This window comes from Agelaius tricolor, unplaced genomic scaffold (assembly GCF_023055355.1).
Source record: "Agelaius tricolor isolate 1412-34295 unplaced genomic scaffold, bAgeTri1.0.p SCAF_23, whole genome shotgun sequence".
Lineage (NCBI taxonomy): Eukaryota > Metazoa > Chordata > Aves > Passeriformes > Icteridae > Agelaius > Agelaius tricolor.
The window spans coordinates 6,994,107-7,014,472 of record NW_027269283.1 but is presented as its reverse complement, the minus strand read 5'-3'; the positions used below and the strand labels follow the sequence as shown (position 1 = coordinate 7,014,472).

The window sequence follows — 20,366 nt, the reverse complement described above, 5'->3', positions numbered from 1 at the left end:
CTATTACAGAAGTTTGACCTAAAATCCATAGTTTTCTGCAGCATTTCTTGTTCTTAATATTTTTGAATGATACTCGATTAAACAAATGGGTGGAAAACAGATTTTGCTTTGCCATCCCTGTAGAGCAAAGTGAGCTGGTCTGCATAGACCTGCCGGGGCTGCAGCACGCCTCTGCCTCATACAGGGCTGCCATCTGCCACACGCTGGCATATCGCAAAGGATTTATAAGAAAAAAAAGATAAAATCAGCTTCTATTTAGAATTTGGATCAGCAGTGCCAGAGGGCATTGCAGAAGAGGAGCTATGCAGAAGGTGTTTGTGTTCTACTGACTCTTCTGTGTGGAAAGGAAAAGTACCTGTGGAGGGCTAAGGGAGAATTTTCCAGTTCTGTTGTATCAGCTAAAAATATCCTGTCCAGCATTTCCCACTGGCCTGAGCGGGAGCTACGGATGTTTAGTGAGACTGGAAATTGAGTAGTTATCCAAGTCTTAAACAGGGATGTTGATTACTGTCTTCAAAACACCAAATGATAAGGTGTTCTGAGGCAAGATAAAGGCCCAGTTCACTGCTCTGGCAGTGAAAGCTTTGAGGTGTCAGGCCAAACGACTGAGGCTCCCTTGGAGAAGGGACGAAGGCAATGATGGGAGTCAGAGCTCTGCCTATGGGAAAGCTTCTTGTCAATGCCTGCCCTAACTTCCCTGTGCTTTTCCTTTCCAGGCAGCCTTTGATAGATTGCTGGCACTTTGGCAGTTTGATAACTCTGACTCAGGTAAGCAGAGAGAAAAATACACCTTTAAACTGTCATTATTTTATACCAGAAGAGGCTGATCCGTGCGTGTGTACCCGTGGTCCTGTTTCAGATTCCAGTTTCCCAAGATCTGAAGACACAGACATCACCTCTGATGGGACCTTCCTGGACTCAGCCCTGGCCACGAGGCTGACCTGTGGCTTCTGCAGGAGGGTGTTCCAGCGTGCTGAGGAGCTGCAGGAGCACATCCACAAGCACACCCTCTCCATGCTGCTCCCGCTCGACTGCTCCCAGCCCGGCCTCACCAGCGGCCAGCTCGGCCGCTTCCAGTGCTCCAAGTGCCCCGCCAGCTTCACCCTGAAATCCAACATGGAGCGGCACGAGAAGACCATCCACTGCCACTGTAAGAAGATGCAGTGTCCTCACTGTGCCAAGCTGTTTCGGGACAAGACAGACTTAAAGCGGCACCTTCTGTCCGTGCACTCGAGCGAGCGCGCCTCGGTCTGTCTCTGCTGTGGGAAGGGCTTCGGAACCCAGAAGAGCCTCAGTAGCCACCTGAAAATGTGTTCCCTGGGCTCTGCCCACCTGGCTGGGCTGGAGCTTATGGACAGTGTAGGGCCAAGCCAGGATCCTGAGCATGCATAGCTGCTGTTGTTGTTGTATACAAGATGCTTCCTCAAACTAGGAAAAGCAAATCGTGCCATGGTTCTTGTGCTGCAAATAAATGTTCACAGGTGTAATTTCATAGAGTGATTCCCCAAAGGTGATCAGTTGGTGCTGTGCTGGTTCCAGATGCTGTGTCACTGCAGCCTTGTGGCAATTTTTGTGCAAAGATAACTTTTTTTGGGTCCATAAAACGGGCACTTCGACTGTTTTATTGGAGTGCTCATTCTGTGTTCTGACACTGCCTTGAACTGCTTTATCAGTTGATCTCAAAGTGCTTTATAAAAGAAATGGGGATGCTTTCCTTCAATTCCTCTGGAAAATAACATCCCTCAGGTTGTTGAAAGTGCTAGCAATAGAATTAATAATAGAATTCAATTCTGAGTTCTGCTCTAGTGCTCTGTCCATTAGACCATTTGGGCATTCCAGGGATTTTCACTGTGAACCTAGGAGCTGTGGAAGCACAGGGTTGCTGTTTGTAAAGTGGTTTTCTGTATCTTTCAACGGAGTAAAATACACTGCTTGTTCATATGTCCAGTAGGGTATGTTACTTGGGCTTGAAAGTTGTTGCAAGGCTTGCATCTTTTATTGATACTGTATTTCAGTACTTTCAGGGCTTTTTTTAAATAACGTGCTGGAGTTTGGCTGTGGTTTGCAGGGATTCTGTACATTTTTGTGACTCTTTTGGTTTATACACTGTAATTAAGTTAGCCAGGCTGAGTGTGGAGGTGTTGAAACAGAGGAAGGAGGCTTTACATAAATTTAATTGTAACTTGGGGTGTGCATACAGAATCAGTAATGGCTGCTCCTGGTGGGTAGAAATCTGTAATTCCTGTTTCGTTCTATGAAATTCACTTATTTTTTTAAAAAATTAAATACTTGTGTGTCTATTGCTATATATTTACATACAAAACCAGATTATGGTAACTGTGAAATGAAAGTAGCATAATTAAGAGCAGTGCTTCCCAGCTGCTCTGTGTGCAGCACAGCTTGTCAGCATGTGGGGTTTCTTTCCTCAGTGTGAGACAGCTGAGGAGAAAAAAAAAAAACCAACTTCCACAAATGTTCTTTGGAGTTCTTCAGGGAAGTTCTTTCTCATTATACTTTTGCATCTCAGGGGGACAAAAATGAGCAATACTTAGTTGTGCACAATGTGGACTTAGTGAGGAGCTTCTTCCCCAGCCCTTTCCTGTGGAAAGGTGAATGAGAGCCCACCAGGACCTGCTGCCCTTGGGCTTGTGGAGGAGGAACAGGAGCTCTGCTCCACCTGACCCTGCTGGGAGCTGCAGCTTCAGGGACACAGCTCCGTGCCATGCCAGGGCTGGGAAGCTGGAGTTTCCCTGCTTGGCTTAGCTCTTACCCTTTATTTGATCATTCTGCAGTCAGAACCGAGGATCAGTTCCCATGTAATCACTGTAGTACTCTTTAATCATTTGGGTTTAGATGTTATGCTTTTTGCAAAGTCAGGTTCATTTTTTCCGCTCTCGTTCCTGTTGACATCTTTGGCATGGGAGATCTCGGCTGTCTGGGAGTGTGTGTAGCTTTTACTGTCAGCTTCCCTTGTGACAGATGTCAGAGTAATTGCCTCATGATTTATTTTGCTCTTAAATAATCAGCTAGTGAGAAAGGAGGAAGCTGAGCCAGAAAACAAAGTTGTAACCCGATGAATCTTATCTGGAAATTTGGGAGCAGCAGGGAAGGATTTGTCTGGCTTGGGAAAGTAAGATGCCAGCAAAAGCAATTTCAGCAAACTTTAAAAAGTTTCATTACATAATAATAGTTAATGAGGTTTCATGTTTGCTGATTTTTCTTGTATTTTAGAATTTAATTAAACAGAGAATTCTTTTTCTGCTGTCTCTGATAGAGGTTTTAGTAGTATTTTCCTTGGCCTGTGCATCAGAGTGCTTCCTGACTTCAGCACTGGGAATTTCCAGTGCTTCCCTTCAGGATCAGGACTAGGTTTTTTAAATTGTTAGAACTGAAGGGTATAACAGGGCAGAGCTTTATTGGGTTTTTGTAGGACAGGTGCTAGAAGCAGGATTTTACTGTTAGGAAATAGCATGGGAAGCTGATGGGAGGTGTGAGTCTGACAGTTAAATTGAACCTTCCTATTTATAACCTTAAATATAAAAGGGATTTAGCGGACAAGAATTCTCCTGAAGTTTGTGAGTTCTTTCTAATAACCCAAAGAATGGAGTATGTCAGTGATTATTAACTAGGTGACAGTTTACAGAGTTACTCCAGAGCAGCTCCATCAGGCATCATAGTGCATTTCCTTCACTCTCAGGGATGTAGGAACCTGTGTCCTTTAGCAGCCTCAGTGAAATAGGTTACTTGAGATGACAATACCAAAGATTTTTTCCCAAGCATTATTGTGTTGGTTTTAAAATCACACATTTCCATAAATATTTTAGTGGCATTAAGGACACAGATTTTTACCGTGTCACTGTTTCTATTTCCTTCTCCATTTCTTGGTGCTGTGTCCAGGAGCTCTTTACCCATGGTGCTGCTGTTTATCACCTGGATGATCATGTTAAAGATGATTTCTTAGGACCTTAATGCTGCTACACTTAATGCTGCTATAAAATATTGTTGTTTAGACAAAGGATGATTCTCATACCAAAGCTGGTATTTATGCATTAAATAGATTTACTGTGGGGGCATATATTTTACAGGACTGTGAAAATGTTAATGCTGCAATATGCAATTATTTTTCTGACCATGCTGCTGTTTTTGAGGTGTTTCCTTCTGTAGATACCAGAACTAAATATGTGGCTATTTGGTGCAAAAATAGTTTTCAATAAAACTATAGCTGCAAAGAGTGCTCTGTGAGTATTTTTAAATACAGAAGCTGAAAATATTGTTTTTGTGTGATTTAAGCTGAATGCAGGCATGAGGGATCTTGGGCAGAATCAGGAATAGACTGTTGGGAATCCATGGATGTGTTGGAAGCAGGTGGCTGGGGAGGAGCCTGCTGGGGGTGCAGCTCATGCTCCCAGCCTTGGGTGTTGCCTTTTCAGCTTTGCAGCAGCTCAGCCCTGAAGGGAAGGGAGAGGTGAGCAGGAAACAGGAGCAGGCACTGAGGGAACAGCAGGATCAGCTACAACCCAGTGATGTAGGAATAGGGGATTTCTGGGTTTCTCTCCTTTTTCTTCATGCTCCCAGGATCTGGTTGCTGTCAGGGTGTCCAGTCAGTGTTTCCCAGTGGCTCTGTGTCTCTGCATGTGTGTGGTGTGGAGCAGGACTGGAGGAAGGAGGGTTTGTGTCCCCTCTTGACTCCCTGTGCTCAGTTTACAGCTTGCTCACCTTTCTACTCTCCATAGTGACAAGGTTGTTACAAATGTGGGTGTGGCCTGTCACCAAAATCAAGTGGTTACAAAATCAGACTGGAAATGAATTTATAATAAATAGCTTTGTATGATAAAATTGCTGCCTGCTGCAGGAAAACGTGGGCTCCTTGCCTCTGAGTGTATAGATGAGGGAGTGTCAAACCCTAGGAGAAAATTTAAAAAAATTAATTTCCTGTAATAAAAGACAAAGAATTTTCATATTCTAGTTGTTAAAAAAATTGTAGGAAAGTCTCCTCCATAGACTGTTTCCTTTACCAGGAGCCATTTACAAATGCATAAGTTATAGTGATTAACTAGAACTTGCTTTCTTTTTTCCCCCCTCCTTGTTATGTAAATGTAAATATTGCTTTGAGAAATTACAATAATTAGGAGAAAAGTGGGTGAAAATTAGCACACCAACAGGAAGCAATAGAATGGAGGAGAAACAGGAGAAATCATCTCCTCATGGTCAGTCACTTCCAAACTTGTAGTGGGTGGGTGGTGCCCTCAGGGAACAGCAATACTCAGGTTTTTTCACCTGCTGTATTTTGTGTGTGGCACTGTCACTGGATAATGTAGAGAATGGTGGTTGGAACTGTTCTGTTTCCTCTGGGCCATCCTCTGCCTCTGCTGCTTCACCAAAGTGCTCCTGGGGTGTGTGATGATGTTCTGGCATCACCCCATAAATAACACTGGCACTGTTTGGGTGCCACCTTTGTGGACTTCTGTTCCTGGCTCCCTGCTTCATCCAGAAGTAATACTGTTAGGGTTTTAGATCTTGATATTTAGGATAATCCTTTATAATAAATCAGAACTCTAGCAGGTTGACAGCCCTCTTCATTTTCCCTTCAGCAAGCAATGTCTGTAACAGGCTGTTGCTAAATGTTTGTGTGTCAACTTGTGCAAAAGCTGCTGTGATGGAGGGACTCAATTTCTTAGTAGTATTTTCCTTGGCCTGTGCATTTAATAACATATGGGTTCTAATACAGTATAAGGATTAAAAATATGTAGATGGTTAAGGGGTAAGAGTGTGATTTCACAGTGAAATCATTTAATAGTGAAATAGTCAACGCGAAGATTGTTTTGAGACATTCTGAGATTAATCTGTGCGTTCTGCTTTCTCTCTTGCAGTCAACGAGTTCACAGTCATCAGGAAGAAGTTCAAGTGCCCATACTGCAGCTTTTCTGCCATGCACCAGTGCATCCTGAAGAGACACATGAGGTCCCACACGGGGGAGAGGCCCTATCCCTGCGAGATCTGTGGGAAGAAGTTCACCCGCCGCGAGCACATGAAGCGCCACACCTTGGTAAGGGCGGTGCTGGCCATCAGCCCTTCTCTTAGGGCAAAGAGAGCAGGAACTCACCTCTTCTAATCTGGATTTTGTTTGCCACTCAGGGCTCATCTGAAGGCTTCTCCTGTATCTTTTTCCCCTGCCTTTCCAAGGCCTCATGGCTGGCTGCCTGTTCATCCTCCTCTCGTTCTCCAAGCTCAGCTAGAAGCTTTCCAAGGTTTTGGGTGGATATTAGCAAAAATTCTTCACTGAAAGGGTTGTTCAGCCCTGGCACAGGCTGCCCAGGACAGCAGGGGAGTCACCATCCCTGGAAGAGTTTAACAAACATGTAAATGTGGCTTCTGGGCACATGATTTAGTGGTGGACTTGGCAGTGCTGGGGGAACAATTGGACTTGATCTTAAAGGCCTTTCCCAATTTAGCAATTCTGTAATTCTATGACTTGGTGCAGAAAGCTTTAAAACACATTGCTCAGCAAGAACTTGAGGCAAAGCTACTCTGTTCTGGCCATGCTTAGTTATCAAAAATGCTGTTACACCTTGTTAAAGAGGCTCCTCAGCTCTGACTGCGATGCTGGTGCTGGTGTCTGGCTCTTCACAGCTTCTTCAGAAACAGAATTTTAAGCTGAACTTTGATTATTTTTCTTTTCAGGGTAGAAATGATTTGCCATCCTAAAGAGGTTCTCAAAGCTTGATGTAGAGGTGGTGTTGTGGCAGAGCAGGTACTTTCTAGGCACTAATTCCAGCAGCAGATCTGGCTCACCTCAGATGATGCCCCAGGGCCCACACTGGGATCCTGGAGCCCTGTGTGACAATTTTCCACAGTGCCCCATCATCTCCTTCCCTCCTTTGCTGCTCCCATGTCTGTTTGGATGAGTGCCCTGCCCTCTGCTTGGGCACTGCCTGCTCCCTGACATGTCCCTTCCTTCTTCCCTTGGGGTGCTGGAGTTTGGGAGCAGATCCCAGCATGAGCTCAGTCCTGCTGCAAGCACACAGCAGGATTTGAGATCTGGTCTGGTTTTGCAGCAGGGAACACCTTGTCATGCCAGCTGGTTGCCTCCAGCATTTTATTTCTGAGAACTTTCCCTTTTTAAATTTTTTTTCATAAGTTTAGGATGTTGTCAGCATATTTCCCCTTCTCTTCCTTGAAATATTGGCATTTAATCAGTTGCACTATCATCTTTCTAATGGCACTGTCTGATACTGAGGGCCAAATCCTGTTTCTGTGTTTAATACTAATTTGGCTGTAAAGGGAATGAGATTAATTTCTGTTCAGTTGCATCCAGGAATATGGCTCACTTTGAATCTGCTGACTGAACTGTCAGCATTGGAAAAGAGGCAGAGAGGTGATTTTAGTTTTTTAGAGTTTTTTAGGAGAAATGCAGCCTGTTCTAGTGGAAGATGTCCCTGCCCATGGCAGGAGGTCAGAACTAGATCAGCTTTAAGGTCCCTTCCAACCCAAACCATTCTGTGATAATTACAAATTGGTTTAGTACCTGTTTTATAATTTCTTTTTTATATGGCTCTTTTAGTCCTTATTCTGCACCCCTGACCACCTTCTGTTCTCCTATTCAGCTTTTGATGCCTGAAAATCATTCTTGTATGAGTTGAAAGTGAGTGATACCTATAGATCCTGCTGGATGACTCTGAGCAGCCCTGTCCAACTGCTTTAAAAAAAAAGTAATAAAATTTAATGCCTTTGCTTGATGCAGTAGAAGAATGTCATGGGGACTGGCTCGGGGCAGGGGAACCTGCAGCCAGAGCATATCAGAGACACTCACAGGCTTTGAACACGGCTGGGACTGGTGAACACAGAGCCTGAGCCAGTGTCCTGCAGTAGTGAGGGCTGAGGGGCTGCACTGGGTCAATTTGTCCTCTTCCCAAAGAGCTTTAGCTCAGCTGAGTATTCCAGAGCACAGGGTTGTGGAGAGTCAGGTGGTGAGAGCTGGTGATCCCCTGCTGAGGCAGGAGCAGGGAGCAGGCATCCAGGCAGCTGCTTTAAAATAAAAGGAAGGACTTTAATCAGCAAAAGCTTTCCCACAGGCTTTTGTGAGCATGAAAGGAAGAAATGAGTTAAAAAGGATTAGGAACTGGTGATATGTACCCAAGGCTCTGGTGGCTGCTGGGCTGCTCAGAACAACCCCAAACCACTGGCACTGGATCCTTGTGTGCTTCTACACCACTTCCTGAAGTCTCTCCTGAGGATCAGTGCATTGAGTGCCTGTGCTGTCCCCGTGTGGTGTTAATCTATAAAAGAATAAAGAAAAAAATATAGAAAAGAAAAATCCATATTTATAATACATTCTGGGCAGCCCTAAAGCAGTCAGGCAGTTGGACATGAAGATTGTCATGGGTCCCTTCCATCTAAATTTTTCTACATATAAATAAAGTCAATATGTATTTTACATGTAGATATATATGTGTAATTGAAAGTGCCTGATGAGGCTCCTTGTGGTGAAGTTTGGGAATTCTCACTGCCCTGGTTTATTTGGTAGAGGAGCAGGTGGATTGTTTGACAAGCTCCTTGCTTTCCACGCAGGGCAAAAGTGACTAGGGACAGATTTCACCTTTAAATAGGCGTTTTGTCCTTCTCAAAGTATGCAGTTTTTCTCATTGAATAGTGCAGTTTGACTCTAGAAGTGAATTCTTTTATCCTGCAGAGCATTTTCCTTGCTTCCTTTACTGGCCATGTATTCTGTGATAGCTTCATATCCCATAGGATTCTTGCAGCATGAGTTATGAAAGAAAAACATTTTTGTCAAACCAAAGTAGTCAGAAATAAGGTGAGAAGAGCATTCAGATGCATTTTATGGGAGATACAGGAGAAATTCCAAGTGCTTCTGTTCTTTGGTTCTGGACAGCAGTGGGATCAGGAGGGAGACCGCTAAATCACCATGACATTAACACTGGTTTGATCAGGGTTGTTCTTCTCTGAACAGAACTGGTGCTTGTGGATTGTTTCTTTATTTGTTTTTAACATTTTCCTCTTGTACGAGTTGAAAGTGAGTGATACCTATAGATCCTGCTGGATGACTCTGAGCAGCCCTGTCCAACTGCTTTAAAAAAAAGTAATAAAATTTAATGCCTTTTCTTGATGCAGTAGAAGAATGTCATGGGGACTGGCTCAGGGCAGGGGAACCTGCAGCCAGAGCATAGATGGTGGGTGTGACACAACTATGTCACCCCAGAAAAACAGAAGGAAAATGGAAGAAAAAAAAAATTAAGATAAAAGTTTGTCTCAGACTTATGAGTGTGATGATGAGCAGGCAGTCCCAAAGGGTTTTCCATTGTGTGTCATCACTGCAGGGTTGAATTAATCCTGGTGGGTTTGAGCTCATGGTGAAAGCCAGTTGTGACCTCAGGTAGCAATTGTGGATTTGCCTTTGCAAGGACACGGGAGCAGCCCTCACTCCACCTCCATTGGCACTCACCTCTGTGCTCTTTCTTCTTCTCCAGGTCCACAGCAAAGATAAAAAATACGTCTGCAAGGTTTGCAACCGGGTGTTCATGTCAGCAGCCAGCGTGGGGATCAAGCACGGCTCGCGCCGCCACGGCGTCTGCGCCGACTGCTCCGGCCGCGGCATCGCCGGGCACCTGGACCACAACGGGGCAGAGGGCTCCCCCGAGGAGTGCTACCCCGGGGAGGGGCCGTACATGGAGGATCCAGATGACATCAAAGTGGAAGGAGACGAGGAGATGGGAGACGACGACGACATCAAGTGGAAGGATGACGTGGGGATGTCACAGGATGATGTGATTTTGGATGATGACAAAGATGTCGACTCCCCGCAGGAGCAGGACAACTCTGGGGAGAACGACAAGGATTTTACCTGGATTTCTTAGGGATTGTTTTTTGTTGGTTTTTTTTTTTTTGTTTCGCTCTGTTGTTTGTAGGGGGAGGGAGGGTGGGGAGGAAGGAGTATGTTGGAAAAACTAAGTAGCCTTGTTGTCGTCCATGTGTGCAAAATAACTCTTGTGTTTTCTAAACAAGTCCTTCTCTGTTCCACTCAGACACTGTCTTAGCAGGGTCGCTTCCAGCGGCACGACTGACTTCGCCTTCCCCCTTTTCCCTTTCCCTTTTCCCCCTGTGACCCCCTGCCCATGGCCACCCCTTCAGCCAAGCCAGCCAGGCTGCCCAGGAGGGAGGTGGTCTCTGCAGGTGTGGGGAGGCTGGTGAAGCATGAATCCTCCTCCCCTTCCCACTCCAAACCGAGCACCGGGGAGGTCTTTGTGTCCAAAGCAGGTTTGTTGGTTGGTTGGGTTTTTTTTACACCTTGTCTGTGCTAAAATCCTAGCAGCAGTGGAATTTCAAGCTAAGGTTGTGAAAGCAGATGGATGGATGTGTTGGAGGGCTTCCCCTGATGATACAGGCCTTTTGCAAAGTTATTTAAAGAGTTTTAATTATATTTTATGGAGCCAAATAGATCAAAAGGCAAGTCAGACTACAGCCTTACGAATACTTCTCTTGGATTCTTAGCTTCCAAAAGAATCACCATCAAAAACAGATTGTGACTTTTCTTGGACCTACTGGCATCTTACCCACATCCTGTCTTCCAGCCTTTATCATCCACAAGCACTGAAACACATTTGTGCTTCTGGAAGCACCTTTTGCTCTAGAGGACACAATTCTGTACCTGTCATTCTTCTCCACAAAGATCTTCACTTTTCTCCCTTTGCTCAGCTGCCTTTTTCACAAATATATGCAAACTGTAGCAAAATGAAGGCATTCAGCCAAGCGCAGGATGAGCTGGGGAAGGCGAGAAGCCGAGGTGAGGAGATCCCAGCAGGGTGAAATCCTGCTGCTCCCATCCCATGGACTTTTGTGGGGCCAGGATTTCACCTGGCTACTTTGTTCTTCCTTGCCAATCTCAACATTCTTGTTGGTCATGGGTAGGTCTAACACCTACTTAATTCATGACAAAAAACAACAGCTTTAGTTGCACTGGTTCCACGTAAATTTCCCAATAAACCATTTTTTCTTTAAATAAGAACCAGGTTTCTCTCCCAGCATCTCCTCAGACTCTGTTGGGCTGTTCCAGACAGTTGGATTCTCCCTGTTCATATCGGCCACTGTTGCCTTCTTTCAGCGACACCTAAATAACAACAGCAACAGCATGTGTTGGAATTGTCTTGTTCCTGAGAAACAGCTTGTTCTACCTTCACCTCTTTGCTTCTGGTGCTTTTTAAAATAAATTTTTAAAAAAAGCTGAAGACCTCACTCCATCCTTGCCATCAAGCAATTTTTTATGATGTCTGTGACTGTGGTACCTTGAAACCTGCCACGAAAGACACCCCATTGCCAGAAGCCAAATGACTCAAGGTGCTATTTTCCTTCCTGCAGGCCTGGTGGTCCGTGAGGAAAAGCGTGGTTCCACCCAGCAAAGGAATTAAAAGCAAATTGTACAATAAACCCCCATAAAGCAAATAACCTGAAAGGATTTAAGCCACTTGGTGCCAGGATTTCATGGAGCGTGGTGGGAGCCTCGATCCTGGCACCTGCAGGAGCTGGGATCTCCCTCCCTTCCCTCCTTCCAGCTGCATCCTGGGTTTATGGCATTCACTCTTTCTCTGCTCCTCAGCTCCTTGCAGACATTCACCACCTTCTCTCTACATCCAGTTCAGCCTTGCTTCCATTGGGAGCCTCCAGGCTCCTGCCCCATGGATTTGGGGATGTTCAGTGCTGTGGGAACACGGATCTTTCCTAAAATCCTCCCTGTGGCTCAGTGGGGCCACACCAACCCTGCTGCTGCTGCTGCCCCTTTGACTGGATGAGTTAGTGGCACTTGTTGCTTTAGGCAGTGAGCACGGATAACCCTCTTCTTTAAATATGGGAAGAGCAGAGCAGGTCATGGAAGAACATTTTCTTAACTTGTAAAAATCTCATTTTGCATTTTAACTTCTTTCTTTCTCTTCCCCTATTTAAAAAGCTGTAAAAACCCACCCAGTATGTCACAATTGGACCTTTATATACCCTTTTCCAATGGCTTTGGGGAATCCCAGAGAGTGAGGAGGCTGTTCCCTTATCCTGATTTTGGCCCCCCCCAAAGTATGGGCTCTGTATTTATTGTCATTTACCCTGTAAATAGGGAGGGGTTAGGGGGTGCCTGAAATCCTGAATGTGCAGCCTCACCTGTTGCATGTAGACAAATACATACAGTACTTAAAAGATTTATCTTTAGCTTTGCTTTTTATATGTAAAAATCTATTTTAAAGAGAATTTTAAAGCCTAAACAGTTCAAACCCCTGGGTTTGTGTCACATTCCAATGGCCCATCCCCTCCAATGCTGGTGTGTGCATCCACCTTCTGGGGAGGAGCAGGTGTGGGCCAAGCCCTCCTCTTCCTCCCTGCCCTTGGGTGACTCAATTTTGCCATCAGAATTACAGAGTGCTGAGCTTTCTTCACAATCCCCTTGGAAATATTTTATTCTTTTCTTTCCTTATTTTTATTAAAGGTGGGCAGAGAGCCAGGTAGCGCTCAGGAGTGTTTCCAGATTGTGTCACTTAGAGGCTCTTTGAACTGAGGATGCAAAAAATAAAGCAAAAAAAAAAAAGGGAGAGAAAAATAGAAAATCCACATAAAAACTAACTTTTCCCATGTCATAACCTCCCATGTGCTTCTGTCCCACTAACACACACCGTGTACCAAATAAAACCCTTCTAACACCTGATATCTACTGAAGTGCTTTGTTCTGATGGAGCTGTGCAGAGTTGGAAACACAGGGATTCATCTTTAACCTTCCATGCTCCGACTTGGGTTTGAAAAACAGGAATTTGGGCGTGTTTTTTATGCTGAAACTTTATAAACTTCATCAGTCACTCCAGGTGATCACATCCCTCCAGCTTCTCTCCGGGGTCGCTCGGATATACTGCCTATGCAAACTTCTGCTCTTGGAGATTTAAACAAAACCCCACTAATTCTGCCTGTTCTGCATCTTGTCTTTGTATTTCCCTTCAGGGCTTTCTATACTTCACTGAGGTTCCCTTTTTTTAATTTTTTCTAAATATATATATATATGTGTGTGTATATATATACAGACTTAGTTCCACAACAATAACTCCCGTAGAGGTAAAACATGGATATACTCCGTCTTGAGAACTTGCAATTCATTTTTTTAAAGCATTTGTACATGTAAATGTTCCTCCTTGAATTCCTTGATTACCCTCATTTTTTATTTTAAATCTGAGTGCCAGGAGTAGAGAGCGGAATGGGGCAGAGGGCATCGTCCTGTCTGAGCCCTCTGGAGAACATCCCAGGGATCCATGGACTTGGAGAACATCTTAAAGGATGGAGATAAACAAGGTCCTTGTGTTGATTTGGGATTTCCAGAAATATTCTTGAAACCGTGAATTCCCCAGTTTTATGGTTTTTAAGGTCACCCCAAAGCCTCACAGCTGCAGAGCGGCTTTGTGGGGAAGCAGAGGGGGATTCCCTAATGAAGGTTTGCAAAGTGATTGTCCTTTCCTTTTTCTTTCTTTTTTTTTTTTTTTTTTTTTTTTCCTTCTTTAATCAAAAACCAGGTTTTTGGACAACAAAATGAGTAATTTTTGTCCAGAAGGAAACCCACTCCAGCATTACTTCCCATTTTGTTTTTCCTCTCCCCACTCCTGCCTTTAAACACTCCATTTCCCCCAGGCAAAGTTGTGGCTTTGGGGTGGGTGGCTGCGTTTGGGGGCTGACCCTGAGCACCTCCCCTCAAAGCTCCCCCTTTTGCACATCACCCTTGAGGAAAGAAACTCCATGAAAACAATGCAAAAACTGGAATTTTTTGCAATATTCTGAAAGATAATCTAATTTTTGCTCATTCTGTGACACATGTGACTCCTACAAAAGCCATAATTAATGGTTCCTTTGATTTTGTAGATCCTGAGTCGTGTTTTGAATTTCAACCTTTTTTTTTTTTAGTCCCCCTAGTCAGAGTGCTGTGTGTATGCTTTCATATATATTTATTTTTCAACGTGCTTTAAACCTGTCTACAAAAATAAAGCTGAACAAACACAAAAAGGATGGTGTTTGAAGATTGTTGATTTTTTTTTTGCTGGGAATATTCTATATTATACTGACTTTATATTAATTATTATAAACCTGTGTTTGTATTGAAGATGTGTTTAATATTTTGGGGAGGTTGAGGAGATTTCGTAACCAGAAGTCAGTGGGAGAACATGCTGTGTTGTACTGATTTTCTGTCAATGTAGTTTCAGGTAAATCTGATTTTATTTTCTAGTTGCTGCCCAGTTCCTCACCTGCCGGGGGCTGCCCCTCGGATAGAACCTTTGTGATGGGATTTAGCTTAGACATACCTGCAAAAATCAATCAGTTCAATAAATTGGGAAATTGCTGCTACAATTTTGTCTGCTTTTTCTTTTCTTTTTTTTTTTTTTTTAATATGTAATTATTATTATTTTCTTCCTTGCCCTGTGTGGAAGGATGGGGCAACATGGGGACCAGCAGGGATCCCTGCTCACCCCCAGGCTCGGGGGCTGCTCCCTCCACCTTCCCCTTCCCCATCCCAAACAGGCACCTGTGGCTCATTCCCTTCCTCCCTGCTGCCTGATGGTGGCAATTTCCTGATTTTTTGGGGCATTATCTGAAATTAAAGTAACTCCCAGGAGGATGCACAGGGTGATGCCATCCCTGGGGGATGTGGGATGGAGGAGGGGGGTGACAGCAGTGGGTCTGGGGGTGCCAAGGGGCCCGGGGTGCCCACCCTGCCTGTCTTAACAGTAACTAAAGAACAGGAATCATTAAAAAAAAAATCCAAGTATTTATTTTTTTTTTCTTTTGGATCTGATACATCACATCCCTGGAGGGGACAAGTGGGGGCACAGCACCAGCCTGACCCATGGGGCCCAAGCAGTGTCCAACCCTGCAAGGGGGGACCCTGCAATGGGGGGTCCCTGATGCAAAGGGAACCTTCCCACAGGGCAGGAGGGTGGCAGGGCCACCACCCCCCTGTCCCCTCCCTGCATGGGGAGAGGAGCAGGGGGGCATGGCCTGGCCAAACCGAGCTGCTGCCTGGGCTGGAGAATGACAGGAGCAGAGGGGAGAAAGGGTTTTGAGGGGAAAATGGGGTTTTTTGGGGGTAAAAAGGGGGTTTAAAGTGAATTAAACCCCTTGAAACCCGCCCAGGGCTGGAGGCACCCCGCGGCCCGCGCGCTCTCGTGCTGTGGGAGGGAGTAGGTAAAAATACGAATTTTCATATATTTTATTTAAAAAATAAAAACCACACGAAGGAAAAAAAAAAAAATAAAAGTAAAGGAAAACAAAAAGACCCCTCTTTGTGCAGTTTGGCTTAGTGCAAATGGGCGCATTCCTGCAGGCACTTCCCGGGGCATGGCCCCGGCGGGGGCTCCCCAAAACGAGAGAGAGAAATGACATTACAAAGAGTAAAAACCCCCCTGGGGGGGCAGGCGCCCACCTCTGCCCTGGGCACTGGGGCTGCCCCCCGGGAGCAGGCGGGGGGCAGGAACAGACACCCCCTTTTCCAAACCCCCAAAACCGGCCACAGGCACAGCTTATTCAGCCGTGGGGGGGTCCCCAAACCAGAGTGGGGAGGGGGCCGGGAGCAGCCAGACACCCCCTGCCAGCCCCCCCCGGCAAGGAGCGGGGTCGGATCGATGGATTTAGCTTATTTTCAAAGGGAAAACAAGGCAGGGGGGACAAGCTCCGTGGCAGGGGGGGCTGTGTGTGTGCATAAAGCTTTCGGGGGGCCGTTCCCTGAGTCCGGGGGGCGGCCGGGGGGGGCGCGAAGGCACCTCGAGTGCAAAATGTGCAAGAAGGAGGGAGCGGCGGGGCTCCGTCAGTCGAGGAAGCGCTGGCACGCCTTCTTCCAGCGGCACGCCGTGCACCACATCTCCCGGTGCTCCATGCCGTACACCTTGCGGCACTTCTTGGCCTCGCCCCGCGGCCGCCTGCGGGCACAGGGACAAGTCACAACCGGGGACACACGCGGGGGAGAGGGGACGGCGTGGGGCACGATAGCAATGGCTCACCTGGGCACGGCCGGTGGCTTGGGTGGTGGCGGGGTGGGGACAGTGGGGGACACGGGTGGCCGCGGGGGGGTCCGGCAGCCCTGGAGAGAGAGGACACAACCCTCATCAGACAAGGTGATGAGGGAGTGCAGCAGGCCCGCCTCCATCCCCTCCCTACCTCCATCCCTGTGCTCACTTCATTGCTGTCCCTACCTCCATCCCTGTGCCCCATCCCTGTCCCCCTCCATCCCTGTCCCCCCACCTGGTACGCGTGGTCGGTGTGGACGTGGCAGCGGCCAGGGGGCCCCGGGGGGCTGCAGGGGGAGGCCAGGGCCAGCTCGAGGATGGGCAGGGCCGGCGGCAGAGGAGCCTCGGGGCCGGGGAAGGCGGGAGGCACCGAGGAGGTGGGAGACACCGGGGTGAGGCTGGAGAGCCCGTCAGTCAGCGCCTCCACGTCCACGTCCAGCTCCGTGTAGTAGAAATCCTCCTCGCCATCGCTCTGCTCCAGGTCGGCTTTCCGGCTGTGGGGAGAGCAGAGGCTGGCTGGGACACTGTCCCCCAGCACTGCAGCACCCTGCAGGGGGTACCAGAGGGTCTGGGGGTGACCGGGGGTACCCCATGTGCTTACCCAAGGTGCATGGTTCGGATGTGCTTCTGCATCCCTGAGGAGCTGCTGAGGACTTTGCCGCAGCTCTTCCACAAGCACTTGAACATCACCTTGGTGGAGTTCTGCAGGAGAGAGGTGTCAGGCTGGCAGCCCCATCCCCATCCCCATCCTCATCCTCATGCCCAGCCTCATCTCCAGCCCCACTGTCATCCCAGCACAAATACCATCCTCATTTTCATCCCCAACCTTACCCCCATCATCACCCACATCCCCAAACTCATCACAGCTCTCATCCCTATCTCCAACCTCATCCTCTTCATTCCCACCCCAAATGTCATCTTCATTCTCATCTCCATCCTCCTCTCCCCATTCTCAACCTCATCCCAACTGTCATCCCCATCCTTAACCTCATCCTCTTCTTCATCTCCATCCTTACTATTCCCAAAACCCAGCTTCACCCCCATCATCATCCCCAGCTTCATCCCACCTTCCTCTTCCGTGGGGTGGGCTCTCCAAAGACGAAGTGGGTGCCGTCGGGCTCATCAGGGCCCTCATCTGGGAGTGGGCCAGGCAGGAAGGTGCTGGGGACGTGGCTGGAGAGGGGGGGTGAGGGGGTGGAGGGGGTGGATCGGTCGCTGGAGGGGTCCCAGCTCCAGTCCCCGCTGGTGTTGCTGCTGCTGCTGCAGCTGGAGGACATGGCAGGAGCCTCCTTCCAGACCTCACTGCCAGGCTCTGGTGAGGAGGAGGAAGAGGAAGGTCAGGTCCTGCTGTGGGACACACATCCAGGGATGGGGGGGACAGGGACATGCTCTTACCTGTGGCATGAGTGGCCGGTGGGTGCCCGAGCACCAGGGGGCTGGCGGAGAGGCTGGTGAGCACCGCAGCTGCCATCACCTCATCAATGCCTGCCTTGCCCGAGAGCTTCCTGCCAACAAGAGCACAGGGGGCTGTGTCAGGATGGACAGGCCCCTGGGACCCTCTGTTGCTTTCCCTCCCCCACTGAGGTGCCAGGACCTCCCACTCACAGTGGCCTGCACCCACCCCAGGGTGGTTTGTGTGGGGGTACAGGGGTGGCACAAGGTCTCAGTGGCCCCACCATGTTGGTGGCATCACCAGGTGGAAAGGCACCCACAGGTGCCCCACACCCTGCAGCATCCCAAGATGCTGCTGATCCCTCCAGGGATCATCCAGCAGCTGGCTGGAACTCCCCCAGGCATGGCACAGGCAGCAGTGCAGGCAAGCTGCCAAAATGCCACTGCCTGTGGCATGCAGGGGCAACCCTCCATGACTGTGGGCAGCACTGTGCCAGAGGGTACTGGCAGCTGCATCCTGCCCAGAGACACAGGGATGGCTTGCCTAAGGCCAAACAGCTCCTTGAGGTGGGAAAAAACTATAAAAAAATTTAGATTAAAAAAAAAACAAGAGGTCAAGAGCACCCAAAAGCATTTTGCAAACAGATAACCTGGTGATGCTCCCAGCTGGGAGTCCCCGGAGCTGCCACAGCGGGACAGCCTCTCACCACGGGGATCCTGGCATGGCCAACAGCGGCCAAAGTCCTCCTGCAGAAAGAATCCCGGCGCCGGCGGGCGGGTGTCGGCCGTGCCGGTGTCCCTGCCTGTGCCGGGGCACGGGGATGCACTGCACGGTGTCCCTGCCTGTGCCGGGGCACGGGGATGCACTGCACGGTGTCCCTACCTGTGCCGGGGCACGGGGATGCACTGCACGGCCGAGTGCAGCGCCAGGCAGCGCTCCAGCCCCGCGTCCAGCGCCCGCAGCACGGCCTCCTCCTCCTGGCGCGACGGCGGCTCCCCCAGCCAGCCCTCGGGTCCCAGCGGAGCCTGCGGGAGACACGGCAGCGGGCAGCAGGGATCCCCCCGAGCACTGGGGTCCGCAGGGATGCCCACGGCCTCGGTGGGATGGGGAGCTGGGTTTTGGGGAGCTGGGTTTGGGGAGCTGGATCAGCGCCTCCGGGCAGGGCTGTGGTGGGACCCTGCCAGCCACTCCCCCTGGGGTAAATCCCAAGTGGATCCCGCCAGGTCGCAGTGGGATCCAGCCAGGAGTTCCGGAGCACTCTCCAGATGCCCCTGTGATGCCGCTGCCAGCACCATCACCCACTGGCTGAGCATCAGCAGGGATCCAGCAGGGATCTCCACAGGCCCAGGACCTGACACCCTCCTGGCAACGCAGCTCTAAGGTGGCAGCACCTACATCCCACATGCCGGTGTAGATCCGCACCTTGTGGATCCACACCCCAAGTTTTTCCCGCTCTGAGCGGATCACCCGGGATCCAGCGGCTATCCCAGCGCTGGGAGCGCACTCGTGCCCGCCAGGCCAGCCCGACACCGGCACCCGCTGCCCGGGCTCCGGCACCGAGCGGATCCCGCTCCGGGGAGATCCCACGGGATCCAGCACCAAGCGGATCCCGCTCCAAGCGGATCCCGCACCAAGCGGATCCCGGCCGCTCTCCCTGGGGCGGGGCCGGGCGGGTCCCCGCGGCGGGAGATCCCGGGAAGATCCCAAAGCGCTGCGATCCAGGCGAGACGATCCCGCCGGGGGCGCGGCTGCTGTGACCCACCCCCCCCCTCCGCGCCCCGCCGCCACAACCCCCCCACTTCCCGCCCCCCAAAGTTTATCCCATCGCGGCGCCATTTTACCGGCGGGGAAAGTTTCGGGCGGGCCGCTGTCAGCTGTCACCGCCCCCCCGCCGCCTCCCCCGGATCCCACCCCGGTCTCCGCCGCCGCCCCCCCCGGTACCTTGGCGGGGTCGGCGCGGGCGGCGGGCGGCGCGGTCGGCGGCGGCGGGCGGCGGCGGCGGCGGGCGGGCATTAGGACCGCGGGCGGGCGCGGGGGGTCCATGCGCGGAGCGGCCGCGGCCCGGCGGGGGGAGCGCGCTCCGCCGCGCGCGGCCCCGGTGTCGGCGCCGGCCGGGCCACGCCCCCCGAGCGCCGCGCCATTGGCCGGAGCGCGCGGGCTGGAACGCGGCCGCTGCTCTCAGCGCCGCTGATTGGCCGAGGCCCGCTGCCACTTCTCTCGCGGCGGCCACGCCCCCGCCCTCGCGAGCCGGCCGCGCCCCCCTGGCCGGCCGCGCCACGCCCCCGCCGGCAGCGGCCATCTTCGCGCGCCCCGCCCTCCTGCCGCGCGCGCTGCCCGCGGGACCCCCCCAAAAAACAAAACACCCCCCCCCCCCAAAACAACCCCACCCCACCTCCGCCAGGCCGCCCGGGTCACTCCCGCTCACCAATGAGTCCACGCCGGCACCCCCGGGGCCGCCCTCAAGTCACCCCCGCCTTTTCCCGCCAAACTCGCGGGGCTCCCCAAAAGTCGCGGAGGACCCCCGAAAGTTGCGATTTTGTTGTTACGGCTCGGGATTCTGGGTGCTGCCCAAATAAACGCGGGGATGCCGTCACCGCGGAGCATCCCGCAAAACTCCCAACGGCTCCTGCGGACTTACCCGGGTGAAACACGCAGCGTTAAAATTTGGGGGATTCGCTCCAAAGTGATGACCCCCGCCAAATTATAGGGCTGCCGATAAGTTACAGGGGTTCTTCAAACGTTGCAGAGCTCCTCACAAAGTTATACTCCCCAAAACTTGTAGGTTTCCCCCAAAGTTCTCTCCGAAGTTTTAAATCCCCTATAACTCGCCTGTAGGGCTCCCCCATCAGCTCTAGGGCTTCCCCAAAAGTTATAGTCACCTTCTGCTAGAAAGGGGGTGTGGTCTGGACTTTTGGGGTGTGTGCGCCGTTCCCAGTAGGAAAGAAGTA

At 50.0% G+C, this 20,366-nt stretch overlaps 2 protein-coding genes across 10 annotated transcripts in view; one reads left to right on the top strand and one right to left on the bottom strand.

Annotated features, from left to right (window-relative positions):
- The window catches only part of ZBTB46 (zinc finger and BTB domain containing 46), a 52,956-nt gene extending 38,583 nt beyond the window's left edge, over nucleotides 1-14,373 (top strand). For 6 of the 9 annotated variants that reach the window (XM_071446932.1, XM_071446931.1, XM_071446930.1 and 3 more), the window contains 4 exons: nucleotides 717-768; nucleotides 860-1,150; nucleotides 5,871-6,046; nucleotides 9,486-14,373. In XM_071446932.1, coding sequence (XP_071303033.1) covers nucleotides 717-768; nucleotides 860-1,150; nucleotides 5,871-6,046; nucleotides 9,486-9,872 — 906 coding nt within the window. In that variant the 3' untranslated portion in view covers nucleotides 9,873-14,373. The remainder of the gene's footprint in view (nucleotides 1-716; nucleotides 769-859; nucleotides 1,151-5,870; nucleotides 6,047-9,485) is intronic. The other 3 variants (XM_071446935.1, XM_071446934.1, XM_071446933.1) reach the window with 2 other exon arrangements.
- Nucleotides 14,374-14,771: 398 nt separating this feature from the next.
- Nucleotides 14,772-19,495, bottom strand: SLC2A4RG (SLC2A4 regulator). The gene is made up of 8 exons (XM_071446942.1): nucleotides 19,360-19,495; nucleotides 18,301-18,443; nucleotides 17,421-17,530; nucleotides 17,093-17,337; nucleotides 16,627-16,727; nucleotides 16,261-16,519; nucleotides 16,020-16,099; nucleotides 14,772-15,938 (listed from the first exon to the last, which is right to left on the bottom strand). The coding sequence occupies exons 1-8, from the start codon at nucleotides 19,459-19,461 to the stop codon at nucleotides 15,827-15,829; spliced, it is 1,152 nt and encodes a 383-aa protein (XP_071303043.1). The 5' UTR covers nucleotides 19,462-19,495; the 3' UTR covers nucleotides 14,772-15,826.
- Nucleotides 19,496-20,366: the final 871 nt, after the last annotated feature.

What these genes read in the sequence shown, in the direction of transcription:
- SLC2A4RG (XM_071446942.1), bottom strand. Translation starts at nt 19,461, where the DNA reads ATGGACCCCCCGCGCCCGCCCGCGGTCCTAATGCCCGCCCGCCGCCGC. An exon ending in CCCGCGCCGACCCCGCCAAG is followed by an intron (nt 18,444 to 19,359) that starts GTACCGGGGGGG and finishes TGTCTCCCGCAG; the next exon opens with GCTCCGCTGGGACCCGAGGG. An exon ending in ATCCGAACCATGCACCTTGG is followed by an intron (nt 16,520 to 16,626) that starts GTAAGCACATGG and finishes CTCTCCCCACAG; the next exon opens with CCGGAAAGCCGACCTGGAGC.